General features: G+C 44.1%; 1 protein-coding gene across 1 annotated transcript in view; it reads left to right on the top strand.

The window, feature by feature from the left end:
* Window positions 1-18771, top strand: part of CDHR3 (cadherin related family member 3) — a 108581-nt gene that overhangs the window by 68568 nt on the left and 21242 nt on the right. The window contains exon 14 of the mRNA XM_069765082.1: window positions 11098-11342. Coding sequence (XP_069621183.1) covers window positions 11098-11342 — 245 coding nt within the window. The remainder of the gene's footprint in view (window positions 1-11097; window positions 11343-18771) is intronic.

The raw sequence follows: 18771 nt of genomic DNA, 5'->3' as shown, positions 1-18771 counted from the left end.
TATATACTACATCACACGGGACACATCCTCTATATACTACATCACACGGGACACATCCTCTATATACCACACCACACAGGACACATCCTCTATATACTTCACCCCACAGGACACATCCTCTATATACTACATCACACGGGACACATCCTTTATATACTACACCACACAGGACACATCCTCTATATACTTCACCCCACAGGACACATCCTCTATATACTACATCACACGGGACACATCCTCTATATTCAAGATTCAAGATTCAAAGAAGCTTTATTGGCAGGACCAGATATACATCAGTTTTGCCAAAGCAAGTGTATAAAGGCAATAGGGATAGGGACTGTGGGGATGTTGGGTAGGAGCTGTAGGGAAGGTGGATGGGGGCAGATCCATTGTGGGGGCTATAGTCCATGGCATAGGGGACATATATACTGCACCACACAGGACCCATCCTCTATATACTACATCACACAGGACACATCCTCTATATACTACATCACACGGGACACATCCTCTTTATACTACACCGCACAGGACACATCCTCTATATATATACTACACCACATTGGACACATCCCCTATATATTACATCACACGGGACACATCCTCCATATACTGCACCACAAGGGACACATCCTCCATATGCTACACCACACAAGACACATCCTCTATATATACTATACCACACAGGTCACATCCTCTATATATATACTACACCACACGGGACACATCCCCTATATACCACACCACATGGGACACATCCTCTATATACTACATCACACAAGACACATCCTCTATATACTACACCACACAGGACACATCCTCTATGTACACTATACCACACAGGTCACATCCTCTATATATATACTACACCACACGGGACACATCCCTTATATACCACACCACATGGGACACATCCTCTATATACTACGCCACACGGGACACATGAGCTATATACTACATCACACGGGACACATCCTCTATATACTACACCGCACAGGACACATCCTCTATATATATACTACACCACATGGGACACATCCCCTATATACCACACCACATGGGACACATCCTCTATATACTACGCCACACGGGACACATCCTCTATATACTACACCGCACAGGACACATCCTCTATATATACTACACCACACGGGACACATCCTTTATATACTACACCGCACAGGACACATCCTCTATATATACTGCACCACACGGGACACATCCTTTATATACTACACCGCACATGACGCATCCTCTATATACTACACCACACAGGACACATCCTCTATATATACTACACCACACAGGTCACATCCTCTATATATATACTACACCACACGGGACACATCCCCTATATACCACACCACATGGGACACATCCTCTATATACTACGCCACATGGGACACATGAGCTATATATTACACCACACAGGACACATCCTCTATATACTACATCACACGGGACACATCCTTTATATACTACACCACACAGGACGCATCCTCTATATACTACACCACACAGGACACATCCTCTATATATACTACACCACACAGGTCACATCCTCTATATACTACACCGCACAGGACACATCCTCTATATACTACACCACACAGGACACATCCTCTATATATACTACACCACACAGGTCACATCCTCTATATATATACTACACCACACGGGACACATCCCCTATATACCACACCACATGGGACACATCCTCTATATACTACGCCACATGGGACACATGAGCTATATATTACACCACACAGGACACATCCTCTATATACTACATCACACGGGACACATCCTCTATATACTGCACCACACGGGACACATCTTCTATATACTGCACGACACAGGACACATCCTCTATATATACTACACCACACAGGTCACATCCTCTATATATATATACTACACCACACGGGACACATCCCCTATATACCACACCACATGGGACACATCCTCTATATAATACGCCACACGGGACACATGAGCTATATATTACACCACACAGGACACATCCTCTATATATTACATCACACAGGACACATCCTCCATATACTGCACCACACGGGACACATCCTCCATATACTACACCACAGAAGACACATCCTCTATATATACTATACCACACAGGTCACATCCTCTATATATATATACTACACCACACGGGACACATCCCCTATATACCACACCACATGGGACACATCCTCTATATACTACATCACACGGGACACATGAGCTATATATTACACCACACAGGACACATCCCCTATATACCACACCACATGGGACACATCTTCTATATACTGCACGACACAGGACACATCCTCTATTTATACTACACCACACAGGTCACATCCTCTCTATATATATACTACACCACATGGGACACATCCCCTATATACCACACCACATGGGACACATCCTCTATATACTTCACCCCACAGGACACATCCTCTATATACTACATCACACGGGACACATCCTTTATATACTACACCACACAGGACACATCCTCTATATATTACATCACACGGGACACATCCTCTATATACTGCACCCCACAGGACCCATCCTCTATATACTACATCACACGGGACACATCCTCTATATACTACATCACACGGGACACATCCTCTATATACTACACCACACAGGACACATCCTCTATATACTTCACCCCACAGGACACATCCTCTATATACTACATCACACGGGACACATCCTTTATATACTACACCACACAGGACACATCCTCTATATACTTCACCCCACAGGACACATCCTCTATATACTACATCACACGGGACACATCCTCTATATTCAAGATTCAAGATTCAAAGAAGCTTTATTGGCAGGACCAGATATACATCAGTTTTGCCAAAGCAAGTGTATAAAGGCAATAGGGATAGGGACTGTGGGGATGTTGGGTAGGAGCTGTAGGGAAGGTGGATGGGGGCAGATCCATTGTGGGGGCTATAGTCCATGGCATAGGGGACATATATACTGCACCACACAGGACCCATCCTCTATATACTACATCACACAGGACACATCCTCTATATACTACATCACACGGGACACATCCTCTATATACTACACCACACAGGACACATCCTCTATATACTACATCACACAGGACACATCCTCTATATACTACATCACACGGGACACATCCTCTTTATACTACACCGCACAGGACACATCCTCTATATATATACTACACCACATTGGACACATCCCCTATATATTACATCACACGGGACACATCCTCCATATACTGCACCACAAGGGACACATCCTCCATATGCTACACCACACAAGACACATCCTCTATATATACTATACCACACAGGTCACATCCTCTATATATATACTACACCACACGGGACACATCCCCTATATACCACACCACATGGGACACATCCTCTATATACTACATCACACAAGACACATCCTCTATATACTACACCACACAGGACACATCCTCTATGTACACTATACCACACAGGTCACATCCTCTATATATATACTACACCACACGGGACACATCCCTTATATACCACACCACATGGGACACATCCTCTATATACTACGCCACACGGGACACATGAGCTATATACTACATCACACGGGACACATCCTCTATATACTACACCGCACAGGACACATCCTCTATATATATACTACACCACATGGGACACATCCCCTATATACCACACCACATGGGACACATCCTCTATATACTACGCCACACGGGACACATCCTCTATATACTACACCGCACAGGACACATCCTCTATATATACTACACCACACGGGACACATCCTTTATATACTACACCGCACAGGACACATCCTCTATATATACTGCACCACACGGGACACATCCTTTATATACTACACCGCACATGACGCATCCTCTATATACTACACCACACAGGACACATCCTCTATATATACTACACCACACAGGTCACATCCTCTATATATATACTACACCACACGGGACACATCCCCTATATACCACACCACATGGGACACATCCTCTATATACTACGCCACATGGGACACATGAGCTATATATTACACCACACAGGACACATCCTCTATATACTACATCACACGGGACACATCCTTTATATACTACACCACACAGGACGCATCCTCTATATACTACACCACACAGGACACATCCTCTATATATACTACACCACACAGGTCACATCCTCTATATACTACACCGCACAGGACACATCCTCTATATACTACACCACACAGGACACATCCTCTATATATACTACACCACACAGGTCACATCCTCTATATATATACTACACCACACGGGACACATCCCCTATATACCACACCACATGGGACACATCCTCTATATACTACGCCACATGGGACACATGAGCTATATATTACACCACACAGGACACATCCTCTATATACTACATCACACGGGACACATCCTCTATATACTGCACCACACGGGACACATCTTCTATATACTGCACGACACAGGACACATCCTCTATATATACTACACCACACAGGTCACATCCTCTATATATATATACTACACCACACGGGACACATCCCCTATATACCACACCACATGGGACACATCCTCTATATAATACGCCACACGGGACACATGAGCTATATATTACACCACACAGGACACATCCTCTATATATTACATCACACAGGACACATCCTCCATATACTGCACCACACGGGACACATCCTCCATATACTACACCACAGAAGACACATCCTCTATATATACTATACCACACAGGTCACATCCTCTATATATATATACTACACCACACGGGACACATCCCCTATATACCACACCACATGGGACACATCCTCTATATACTACATCACAAGGGTAACAGGAGAAATTGGATTCTAAAAGTTGTTTTCCAATTTGTCCTGAGTACGCTGATACCCCATATGTGGGAGAAAACTACTGATTGGGCACACATCGTGGCTCGGAAGAGAAGTAGTGATGTTTTAGAATGCAGACTTTAATGGAATGGTCTGCAGGCGTTATGTTGAGTTTACAGAGCCCTTGATGTGCCTAAACAGTAGAAACACCCCACAAGTGAAATAAATTAACTTTTTGATGATGGGGAGGTATATGGTGCCTTAGCCGGACCCCCCTAGTCTTTGTAACGAATGGAAGCGGAGGCACAGGTGATGAAGTTCACATTCGCCTTTTATTTTTAAAGTGGAACCTCGGGACCTCGGTCCGGGGGGCACTGAAGGCTAGTGAGCCCCAGGTATCTGTAGTAAGATCCCTCGAACAGGACCAGAATGGAATACCTGCTGGACATAGGTGCTACCTTCAGTTAGACCCCGGACACGTGGTAGCTGTCCCAGCGGGACAAATGGATAAACAGATATAACAGACTAGATGGTGGCCCGATTCTAACGCATCAGGTATACTAGAATATGCATGTCCACGTAGTATACTGCACAGTCCACGTAGTATAATGCCCAACCACGCAGTATATTGCCCAGCCACGTAGTATATTGCCCAGCCATGTAGTATATTGCCCAGCCACGTAGTATATTGCCCAGCCACGTAGTATATTGCCCATCCACGTAGTATATTGCCCAGTGACGTAGTATATTGCCCAGCCACGTAGTATATTGCCCAGTTTCATAGTATATTGCTCAGTGACGTAGTATACAGCACAGAGCCACGTAGTATATTACCCAGTGACGTAGTATACAGCACAGAGCTATGTAGTATATTGCCCAGTGACGTAGTATACAGCACAGAGCCACGTAGTATATTGCCCAGCCACGTAGTATATTGGCCAGTCACGTAGTATATTGCCCAGCCCCGTATGTCACAGGTTAAAAAATAAAAAATTAACATATACTCACCTTCCGAGGGAGCCCTTGTAGTCATGTCACCTGTGTGCGGTGCACTCGGCAGCTTCCGGTTCCAGGGTTGGTAGCGCAGGACCCATGATGATGTCGCAGTCACATGACCGTGACGTCATGGCAGGTCCTTCTCGCGCAGGCGCGCAGGACCTGTGATGAGGTCATGGTCACATGACCGTGACGTCATGGCAGGTCGTTGTCGCATACCATCCTTGCCTCCGGAACCTGCCGCTTGCATGGAGCGGTTACCGGAGCGTCGCGAGGAAAGGGAAAGGCGGCGGAAGGTGAGTATATAATGATTTTTAATTTTTTTTATTATTTTTAACATAAGATCCTTTTACTATTGACGCTGCATAGGCAGCATCAATAGTAAAAACTTGGTCACACAGGGTTAATAGCGGCGGTAACTGAGTGCATTACGCGCGGCATAACGCAGTCCGTTACCGCTGGCATTAACCCTGTGTGAGCGGTGACTGCGGGGATTATGGAGCGGGCGCCGGGCACTGACTGCAGGGGAGTAGGGAGGGACTAATCGGACTGTGGCCGTCGCTGATTGGTCGCGGCAGCCATGACAGGCAGCTGGCGAGACCAATCAGCGACTTGGATTCCAACAGACAGAGGCCGCGACCAATGAATATCCGTGATAGAAAGAAGGACAGACAGAAAGACGGAAGTGACCTTAGACAATTATATACATGATGGAGCTGACTGGCGGACATCGGGAATGAGATATGAAGCTGGCTCTGGCAAGGGAAGTCAGATTCCAGGTCGGTGGTAGGAAGCTGGCTCCAGCATCTTTAGCGTAGTCCAAGGGTTTGGATGGCGAGTGGCGGAACAGGATGGCACTTGATAGCCGAACCACTGGTCACTGATATTCTGTGGAAACAAACAGTATAAACAGAGTGCAAACGGAATGCTATAACAGCGCAGACAGAACAGGAACAGAACTGGAAATAGCAAGAGTAGATACTCGTTGCTCCGGCACCCTCCCTATGACGGAGGGGCCAGAAGTAGTAATCAGTGAACTGCCATTGGTTAGTTGGAATTTTCAAAAAATGCTCGCTGTCCCTTTAAGAGACTGGAGGTAAGCGCGTGTGTCCTAAGCACTCTCCCTATAGGCCTGCTGGCAGCGTGCCAGAAAGAGAGGGAGAGAGAAGAAGCAGCAGGATGCCGAGGAACAGAGAGCGAGGATCCAGACAGGGACCTCGCAGAGGTACAGGGGCAGCCTTGGGAGCAGTAGCGGGTGAGGGACCAGAACTGGGTGCAGGGCCAGAACCGAGTGCAGGGCCAGAACCGGGTGTAACAGTCTTCATTACAGCTACAATAACAGCTCAGCATAACACTGATTTAATTTTTGAACTAGTGGTAGGGCCATTTTTTCAAAATGTCCTAATAGTCATTTATCAACGTGAGAACACAAGTTTGCATGTTGCTTGTGCTACTGTGAGCAGCCTGCATGGCCTAAACATGCTACCATGGCCTGCAGGGTCTCTAGACTCATCTCCCATTGAGCATATCTGGGACATCATTGGTTGTCAAATGCAAAAGGTACTGCTGGCACTTAACAAACCATCAAAACAACTGATAGATGATATGAATAACGTTAACTATTTTGTTACAATGGATCTTGGGAAAAGGTGGGACATATTTGGCAGCAAATGAACAGTCAGCTATTGACACTGACATTTTGGAAGCAGCAAAAATAGGTATGCTAAAAGGGGTAGTCCCACAAACAAAGTTTATTTTAATAAATAGATTTTGAAATAATAATAATTTTCATAATTGGATGTGTTTAAAAAAATTCATGTGCTGGTATAATCTTATAATTGTGCTCCCTACTCTGTGCTGTGTAATGTCTGAATCTGACCGTGCACAGAACATGTTCTGATCATACCACATCTCCTGGGCAGTGTAGGAAGCAAGACAGAAGATTGGAGAAAGGCAATTGTTGTCCCTATCTTCAAAAAAGGAAAGAAGATTGAGCCAGGAAATTACAGGCCAGTGAGCCAAAAGGTACCGTTACACTAAAAGACTTACCAACGATCACGACCAGCGATACGACCTGGCCGTGATCGTTGGTAAGTCATTGTGTGGTCGCTGGGGAGCTGTCACACAGACAGCTCTCTCCAGCGACCAACGATCAGGGGAACGACTTTGGCATCGTTGAAACTGTCTTCAACGATGCCGAGGTCCCCGGGTAACCAGGGTAAACATTGGGTTACTAAGTGCAGGGCCGCGCTTAGTAACCCAATATTTACCCTGGTTACTATTGTAAAAGTAAAAAAAAAAAACAGTACATACTCACATTCCGATGTCTGTCACGTCCCCCGCCGTCAGCTTCCCGCACTGACTGTGTCAGCGCCGGCCGTAAAGCAGAGCACAGCGGCGATGTCACCGCTGTGCTCTGCTTTACGGCCGGCGCTGACAGTCAGTGCAGGGAAGCTGACGCCGGGGGACGTGACAGACATTGGAATGTGAGTATGTACTGTTTTTAATTTTTTAACTTTTACAATGGTAACCAGGGTAAATATCGGGTTACTAAGCATGGCCCTGCGCTTAGTAACCCGATATTTACCCTGGTTACAAGTGAACACATCGCTGGATCGGCGTCACACACGCCGATCCAGCGATGGCAGCGGGTGATCAGTGACCAAAAAAAGGTCCTGATCATTCCCCAGCGACTAACGATTTCCCAGCAGGGGCCTGATCGTTGGTCGCTGTCACACATAACGATTTCGTTAACGATATCGTTGCTACGTCACAAAAAGCGTGACGTTGCAACGATATCGTTAACGAAATCGTTATGTGTGAAGGTACCTTTACTTCTATACCAGGAAAGATATTTGAACAAATGATTAAACAGTTTGTTTGTAAGTACTTGAATAAGAATACAGTAATTAACCAGAGCCAGCATGGGTTTGTAGCAAACAAGTCATGCAAGACTAATCTAATTTCCTTCTATGATGGAAGGGAAATGCGGTAGACATGAGATACTTTATTGAATGTTTTGGTGAAGCCGAGATACACTGTTTAGCTTGCAGAAAAGAAGGTAAGAGGAGACTTAATAGCTTTCTACAAATATCTGAAGGGATGTCACAGTGTAGAGGGATCATCCTTAAGGTAAGTTCACACAGGGCGTTTTTGCTGCGTTTTTTTATGCTACTTTTCAGCTGCTTTTTACAATACCAGCAAAGCTTATGAGATTTCAGAAATCTCATGCACATATATTGGTTTTTTGTTTGATCAGTATTTTGTGCTTTGCTGCGTTTTTTAGACATAGAGCATGTCACTTCTTTCAGTGTTTTTGCAGCGTTTTTTCACCCCTTAACTTGAATGGGTGTTTAAAAAAACGCAGCAAAAATAAGGGTATCATTATTTGCCGTGTTTTTGCTGCTGAAAATCCAAGGATATTAGATTGGACAAAGAGAGAAAAAACGCACCAAAGAAACGCACCAAAAATGCACCAAATACGCAACAAAACGCACCAAAAAGCAGCTAAACCTGCGTTTTTGATGCAATTTCTTTCCTGCCAAGAAGATCAGGTTTTGCTGCAGAAAAAAAAGCAGCAAAAACGCCCTGTGTGAACTTACCTTATTCTCATTTTCACATAGAAATATGAGAAGCAATGGAATGAAACTGTGAGAAGATACAGATTAGATATTAGAAAAAACTTTTTCACAGTGAGGGTGATCAATGAGTGGAATAGGTTGCTACGAGAGGTGGCGAGTTCTCCTTCAATAGAAGTCTTCAGACAGAGGCTGGACAGACATCTGTGTTAGATGGTTTAGGCTACGTTCACACTAGCGTTCGGCTAGTGTGCGTCGCTCTAGCGTCGGGCGACGCAGCGGCGACGCACGCGTCATGCGCCCCTATGTTTAACATGGGGGACGCATGCGTTTTTGCTTGTTGCGTATTCCGACATGTGCGTCTTTTTTTACGCTAGCGTCGGACCAAGAAAATGCAACAAGTTGCATTTTTCTTGCATCCGATTTTCATCAAAAAACGACGCACGCGTCGAAAAACGCAGCGTTTTTCGGTGCGTTGTGCGTCGCGTCGCCAACGCAGCGGCGCACAACGCTAGTGTGAACGTAGCCTTAGTGAATCGTGCACTGCATTGAGCAGGGGGTTGTATATGATGACCCTTGAGGTCTCTTCCAACTCTAACATTCTATGATTCTATGAAATTACAGTATGGGATCGCAAATAATTCTTTCTTTGCGCTGAAACATTTTTTCTAAACAGGCAGGAAAATGCTTTACCTCACAAAACTAATCAGCTGTGATCACATGCTGTAAAGTCTGTATACTATTTTTTGCGTCCTCCCCTATCCAGGAGCTGTGGCATGATCAGACCATGTCCCAGTAAAGACAGACATGCCCATTACACAGTATACAGCAGGGGCACATTTATAAGATTATCTAGGCAGAGAAACATTTTTTTTTAAAACATCCAATTGTGGAAATTATTATTAATTCAAGATCTATTGGTTAAAATAGCTTTAAAATGAACTTTGCTTATGGGAAAACCACTTAAAGTATGTCAGAACAGCTGGGTCAAAGCATCTTCAAAACAATGTGTCTGATTAGGTGTCTGCATTATGCATTGCTTGTTAGCTACCAACAGATGTTCAAAGAACTACAACCATTGAATTCATCACAATGTTCTGGGCCCCCAAAGTTTATTGATCTGTCCATATCCCCCAATTCCAGACAAGAGATACTACACCTGCAATAGGCATATTAGCATCAGAACTAGACGAAAATAAGCATATCACATTTTGGAACAGATAGCTATAATTTTTAAACGCAAACATCCTGGATTATTTACTTCTTGATAGTCTCATGATTTGCCCTTGACTACATGAGGCAACATTTGGTACCAGCATCTCATCAGGAACATCACTCTTTCACCATATGCAGTAATAATATGCTAGATGTGAGTTCATCTCTCCCTTCCCTTTTCATTAATTATTGTTTAAGTGGTTATACATTTTAGATAAATTTTAAGCAAAATTTTAAATATTATACATATATTGTTCTTTATTTCTCTAAGAATGTCTTGCTTATTTGCTTTATATAATAAATAAAGAATGTACAAAAAATACATTGAAGGACCAGAGCTGCAAAAAGATCGTTCAAACTATCCAAAAGATTTTGACCATGTTTATTCTTACTTTTCTAGGCAATATAAACAACCATTTTGCTTTTTCGCCATCATCTGGCTCTAACGTTAGCAGCTTAATCCTTGCCATCCCTTTTGATTACTCTAAAGGTGGAGATACTACGTGGAAATACAACATGAGGGTTTTAATTACTGATGACAATTTAATTTCTTCAAAGTCATCAATACTTGTTCAAACTGGAACTGTGTCTCTAAGTATTAATGTCTATATTCCTGGACTAACAACCACCACAACAACTACCACAGTAAGTATGTAGGTAATCTTAAAAAACATAGACCAGTGAGCAGGGCCGGCTCCAGGTTTTCATGGACCCCACAGTGAAAGAGTCTCAGTGGGCCCCTTTAACACAAACCACGATTTCTGATACACAGATAAGGAAGAGAAATATAGGTGTAGTACAGTATAGAATAAATGCGACCACTCATGCTGTGACCTAAATAAGCCCTACTCTGTGCCTCGGAATAAATAATTGCCCCTCATTATGCACTTTGCATACAACTGACCCCACATTGTATCTCTTATGTTACATAGTGTCCACACTGTCTTCTCCTATAAAATATTCCTATCATACTGTTCCACTTTTTTTTACTATGACTACCACCATACTGTATGCCCTGGTGAACTACAACTGCCACATTGTCCTCCATTATGAGATATACCCCAAACACCTTCCTGCTTTATGAATTACTAGCTGAAGAGCCCGGCGTTGCCTGGGCATAGTAAATATCTGTGGTTAGTTATAGCACCTCACTTCTCTTATTTTCCCATCACGCCTCTCATTTTCCCAATCACATCTTTCATTTTCCCCCTCACATCTCTCATTTTCTCCCTCACACCTCTCATTTTCTCCCTCACTCCTCTCATTCCCCCCTAACACTTGTAATTTCAACCTCACATCTGTCATTTTCTGATCACTCCACTATTTTTCCTCACTCCTCTCATTTTGCACTCACACCTTTTCATTTTCACCTCACACCTCTCATTTTCACCTCATCAGCTCAGTATATACATGTTTGTCATCTCCCTTATATATAGTATACATCTGTATGTCATCTCCTGTATATAGCATATACCTGTATGTCATCTCCTCCTGTATATAGTATATACCTGTAGGTCATCTGCTCCTGTATATAGTATATACCTGTGTGTCATCTCCTCCTGTATATAGTATGTACCTGTATGTCATCTCCTCTATATAGTATATACCTGTGTGTCATCTCTCCTGTATATAGTATATATCTGTGTGTCATCTCCCCTGTATATAGTATATACCTGTGTGTCATCTCCTCCTGTATTAGACCTTGTTCACACGTTATTTGCTCAGTATTTTTACCTCAGTATTTGTAAGCTAAATTGGCAGCCTGATAAATCCCCAGCCAACAGGAAGCCCTCCCCCTGGCAGTATATATTAGCTCACACATACACATAATAGACAGGTCATGTGACTGACAGCTGCCGTATTTCCTATATGGTACATTTGTTGCTCTTGTAGTTTGTCTGCTTATTAATCTAATTTTTATTTTTGAAGGATAATACCAGACTTGTGTGTGTTTTAGGGCGAGTTTCGTTTGTCAAGTTGTGTGTGTTGAGTTGCGTGTGGCGACATGCATGTAGCGACTTTTGTGAGATGAGTTTTGTGTGGCAACATGCATGTAGCAACTTTTTGTGTGTCGAGTTGCATGTGACAGGTTATTGTAGCAAGTTGTGTGCAGCAAGTTTTGCGCATGGCGAGTTTTGCGCATGGCGAGTTTTATGTGTGGTGCCTTTTGAGTATGTGCAAGTTGTGTGTGAGGCAACTTTTGCATGTGCTGCAACTTTTGTACATGTGGCAATTTTTCCGCGTGTGCAAGTTTTGCGTGTGGCGAGTTTTCCATGAGGTGAGTTTTGCACTTGTGGCGAGTTTTGCATGAGCCTAGTTTTTGCATGTGGCGAGTTTTGCGCGTGGCGAGTTTTGAGCGGCGACTTTTGTGTTTCGACTTTTATGTGGCGAGGTTGGTGTATGTGTGGTGAAATGTGTGCTGAGGGTGGTATATGTGTTCAAGCACGTGGTAGTGTATGGCGCATTTTGTGTGTGTCCATATCCCCGTGTGTGGTGAGTATCCCATGTCGGGGCCCCACCTTAGCAACTGTAGGGTATATACTCTTTGGCGCCATCGCTCTCACTCTTTAAGTCCCCCTTGTTCACATCTGGCAGCTGTCAATTTGCCTCCAACACTTTTCCTTTCATTTTTTCCCATTATGTAGATAGGGGCAAAATTGTTTGGTGAATTGGAAAGCGTGGGGTTAAAATTTCACCTCACAACATAGCCTATGACGCTCTCAGGGTCCAGACGTGTGACTGTGCAAAATTTTGTGGCTGTGGCTGCGACGCCTCCAACACTTTTCCTTTCATTTTTTTCCCATTATGTAGATAGGGGCAAAATTATTTGGTGAATTGGAAAGCGTGGGGTTAAAATTTCACCTCACAACGTAGCCTATGATGCTCTCAGGGTCCAGACGTGTGACTGTGCAAAATTTTGTGGCTGTGGCTGCGACGCCTCCAACACTTTTCCTTTCACTTTTTTCCCATTATGTAGATAGGGGCAAAATTATTTGGTGAATTGGAAAGCGCGGGGTTAAAATTTCACCTCACAACATAGCCTATGACGCTCTCGGGGTCCAGACGTGTGACTGTGCAAAATTTTGTGGCTGTAGCTGCGACGGTGCAGATGCCAATCCCGGACATACATACATACACACACACACACACACACACATTCAGCTTTATATAGTAGATTATCTCTACATTGTTTTCCCACAATGTTGACCCCCCACTATACATCCACTCCATATTGAGCTCCCTCGTCACACTGTCCCCATCCTCCTTACTGAGATTCCGCTTAACATTGTCCTTCCAATACTGCCCCTTCTCCATTCTGATCCCCATACTGCCACTCCTTCAAAGAAAGCTCCCCATCCTGCCCCATCATCAGTCACAGATTCCCCATATTGATCCAAATGCACACTGAGTTCCTCCTATACTTCCCCAACCCCATACAGAACCACCCTCCCTTCTGCCTGATCTCCATAGTGAGCCACCCATACTGTCTTATTTCCACACAATGACCCCAACACTGCCCCATCTTCCTATAGAGCCCCCTTTACTGTCCCATCTCTATATTGAGCCCCAATGATGCCCTATCTCCACACAAAGACTCCATCACTGACCATTCTCTATATAGAGCCTCCTTTGCTGCCCAATCACCATACTAAGCCTCCTATACTGCCTCATCTCCACACAGAGCCCCCCTATCCTACCCCATCTCCATAATTAATCCACCTATGCTGCCCCATCTCAATAGACCCCCTACTATACTGCCCGATCTCCATACAGACCCCTCCTATACTGCCCCATCTCCATACAGAACATCCTATACTGTCTTATTATCATACATAATCCCCCTATACTGCTCCATCTCCATACAGAACCCCCTATACTGCCTTATTACCATACATAATCCCCCTATACTGCCCCATCTCCATACAGAACCCCCTATACTGCCTTATTACCATACATAATCCTCCTATACTGCTCCATCTCCATACAGAACCCCTATACTGCCTTATTAGCCAGCTCTTCCCTCTCCTAGTGTATCCTCACCCACCCCCTGCAGACTGTGAGCCCTCGCGGGCAGGGTCCTCCCTCCTTATGTACTCGTGTGCCTTGTTATCTGCTCATGTTTAATGTATTTGTCTATATTTGCCCCGTATTCACATGTAAAGCGCCATGAAATAAATGGCGCTATAAAAACGTATAATAATAATAATAATTATCATACATAATCCCCCTGTACTGCCCCATCTCCATACAGAACCCCCTATACTGCCTTATTTCCATACATAATCCCCCATACTGCCCCATCTCCATACAGAACCCCCTATACTGCCTTATTACCATACATAATCCTCCTATACTGCTCCATCTCCATACAGAACCCCCTATACTGACTTATTATCATACATAATCCCCTATACTGCCCCATCTCCATACAGAACCACCTATACTGCCTTATTTCCATACATAATCCCCCTATATACTGCTCCATATCCATATAGAACCCCTTATACTGCTCCATCTCCACACATAATCCCCCTATACTTCCCCATGGAAGACGCCAGCCCTGCCAGTGAGAATTTTAAATCTGATTGAAAAATCTCATCTTCAATTGAGTTGCAGTGTGGAGATCACATGACACGGTGTCCATGAACAGATGTTTGTATTTTTTTTTATTAAAGAGAATCTGTCAGTAACATAGTAACATAGTAACATAGTTAGTAAGGCCGAAAAAAGACATTTGTCCATCCAGTTCAGCCTATATTCCATCATAATAAATACCCAGATCTACGTCCTTCTACAGAACCTAATAATTGTATGATACAATATTGTTCTGCTCCAGGAAGACATCCAGGCCTCTCTTGAACCCCTCGACTGAGTTCGCCATCACCACCTCCTCAGGCAAGCAATTCCAGATTCTCACTGCCCTAACAGTAAAGAATCCTCTTCTATGTTGGTGGAAAAACCTTCTCTCCTCCAGACGCAAAGAATGCCCCCTTGTGCCCGTCACCTTCCTTGGTATAAACAGATCCTCAGCGAGATATTTGTATTGTCCCCTTATATACTTATACATGGTTATTAGATCGCCCCTCAGTCGTCTTTTTTCTAGACTAAATAATCCTAATTTCGCTAATCTATCTGGGTATTGTAGTTCTCCCATCCCCTTAGTAGAATCAACCCTCCTAAGCTGTCTACATGGGCGTGTAGGTCATACCAAGCTGAATAAAGTGATACCTTGATATCTGTGATCTGATGTCTTATTCTAGAGAAATCCACATTTTTCTTATATGTAAATGAGCTGTTAAGATCTATGGACCGAACACTGATCTGCATCAGTAAACCCCGTAAACGAAAGAAACGAAAGAGAATCACGGATGCCAAAATCATGGTTTGGGCTCTGCAATTCCACAAAAAATGCTATAACAAGATGTCAAAATGTCACATGTATCCCATAATGGTATCCACAGAAACAGTTTGTCATCCTGCAAAAAAATAAGCCATCACACAGCTCCATCGACCAAAAGATAAAAACATTACAGGTCTCAGAAAATGGTGACACAACCCCAAAAAATGTTGGCAGGAAACTTTAGATTTTTTTTTCACCACTATAATAATAAAAAAAACTGGACATGTTTGGTATCACCATAATTGCAATGGTGAGAAGAACCATATTGCAAGGTCATTTTTACCACAAAATATACACCGCATAAACAATCCAAAAAAACAATGTCAGAATTTAGTTTTTTTTCACAATTTCACCACGCCTGGATTTTTATTCCTGCGGTCCAGTACGCTATATGATAAAATGAATGCTGTCATTCAGAAGTACAACTCGTCCTGCGAAATACAAGCCCTCATATATCTATGTGAACACACCCAATAAAAGAGTTGTGGCTCTGGGAATCAGGGGAGGAAAAGACAAAAACGCCAAAACGGAAATGGGCATTAGATGTTCCTCAGGTACGGATGCATTTTGGGTGGCTCTCCAGCAGCAGTCATGTTGGAAATCACTGCACCAGCTTGTTCTCTCTTTGTCATGGTTGAAGCAGCTCTTGTATTAGGCCTCAGCATAGGATTTCCGTCAGTATGGATTGGTGATAACAAGATGTAAAGTCAGAGAGTAGCTCACGTCCTTCTATTTGCACAGTAAGGATAAATACGTGACCGAAAGGGTATTTTTCACACTGATGCGTCTGGATGTTTTTAATGGCAGCAATGCTTGCTTATATTTGCCTTTGAGGATTAGCGTTCACAGTCCAGCACAATCCCATTTTATCTGCAGTTAGATTAACGCTTTTAGGATGTGCTTTTATTGAAACCCGATACACTGTATTTGTTACTGAGCTCTCTAGGTGACAAAGATAATTATGTTTATTCCACATACCACAAGTCCACAACATGGCTCCATTGAAACGATGGAGCTAATCTATCATCAGTGTCTGGTGCGAATATGGGCAGGGTTACATTTTCCATAATGTCTCAAAGTAGTGGAATGACAATAGATAAAGGGGAATTCCTGTTTCACTGCATAAATTATAGTATTTGCATAGTGAAAAGTTATACACTATTCCAATACACTGCATGGCTATGTCTACACCATCCTTTTGAGGAGTTTTTTTTAGCAGGTCTGCTAAAAAAAAAAGACTGAAAAATGGTTTAAAACTGGGTGCCGTCTCTGTCCTCCTGCATGGCATGTCCCAATGGTGAGTATTTTGAGTGTCCCCACGTCAGGGCAATGGGGTACTCGGAGCCGTGCCCCTTCGGTTCTCAGTGGGGATGTCACAGTGGCTAGACCCGGTCCGTGGCCCTTTGAGGGGCGTCCAATAAAAGGACAAATGTTTATAGGATAATGTTCGTGACACCACCTGTGGTATTCGGTCAGGATGACCGATGCTGCTTAGGGGTCCGCTGGGGTGATGTTATGGCAGCTAGACCTTCCCACAGATGAAGTATGTCCCCAGGGCTTCCCAGAGTGTAGATGGTGGATGGTGGTTGATGTAAGGCGCAGTGAGTAACGAGGACACAAGGTTGCAGTCTCTTTACCTTTACTGAAGGCTTCAGCATCCACAGTCCAGGGTGGGGACCACAAGGTAGGCAGAGTCCGGCCAGTCTGAAGGCAAATCCAGAGTCCCCTTATCCAGGTGGAATTCAATAGCCTTCCTCTATCACCTGGCGTTGTAGTCCCTCCCTGCTGAGCAACTCGGTAAGGTCCTCACAACTCTTGTAGATGTTAAGTCTCTTTCTCTCTGTCCCCCTGACGGATAGGACAAACCCGTATGACTGGTGGCCTGAGGCTTTTTATAGGGACCTTAGAGGTGCCCCGGCCCCCACAAGTTGCCACCTTGCCTCCTGGGTATATGGTCGGGCAGCCAGCGTTAAATCAACTGTCCTGCCAGTCTCTGAAGTAACGGCATAGAGATCCTTACTCCCTCGGTGTTCTGGCTACCGGTACTGCGCTTCAGAAGGAGGCAGCCTGCTTCTAGCTGGTCTCCCTCTGATATTCCTCTCCTTTTGCTATGACTTCGTTTCTCACTCACAGCAACACAATTCCTTTCAATGTCTCTTTCGTGGGATGCCGCTGCATGGGATGCAGGCGCAGCTCCGTGTACCCTCGTCTTCCGCAGGCCGCAGTCTGGAGCTGGCTGGAACCCACTCCAAACAGCCTCTGCCAAACTCGGTCGGGACTCACTGACTATCTCCTACTCCCTCCAGTCAGCTTCTGTCTAACTTCCTAACCAACCCACCAGTTTTACCTAAGTGTGAGGAGTGCCCTAGTAGATACTGTAGAAGCATGGCTCCCCCTGGCGGACTGGAGTGTGAAGTGTGTTTTGTGGTTGTGATACCTGGACAGAAGATCTCCTTCATTGCCTTCAGACGTAACATGACTCCCCCTGGTGGAAGAATAACATTACTGCAATGACCAGGACTCTGGGGCGCTGCATATTCACCTGTAGTTATGGGCCCAGGCCACATAGCACACAAGGGACAACAGAGGAGGAAGAGCAGGACTTACAGAGGGTCTTCTGCTCCCTGCACTGTTCCATTCCCAGTGAAAAAAATATAAATAAATATATTTTTT

The sequence above is a fragment of the Ranitomeya imitator genome, chromosome 4, assembly GCF_032444005.1.
Source record: "Ranitomeya imitator isolate aRanImi1 chromosome 4, aRanImi1.pri, whole genome shotgun sequence".
NCBI lineage: Eukaryota > Metazoa > Chordata > Amphibia > Anura > Dendrobatidae > Ranitomeya > Ranitomeya imitator.
The sequence above is the reverse complement of the archived record's forward strand: the minus strand, read 5'-3'. Positions and strand labels throughout refer to the sequence as shown.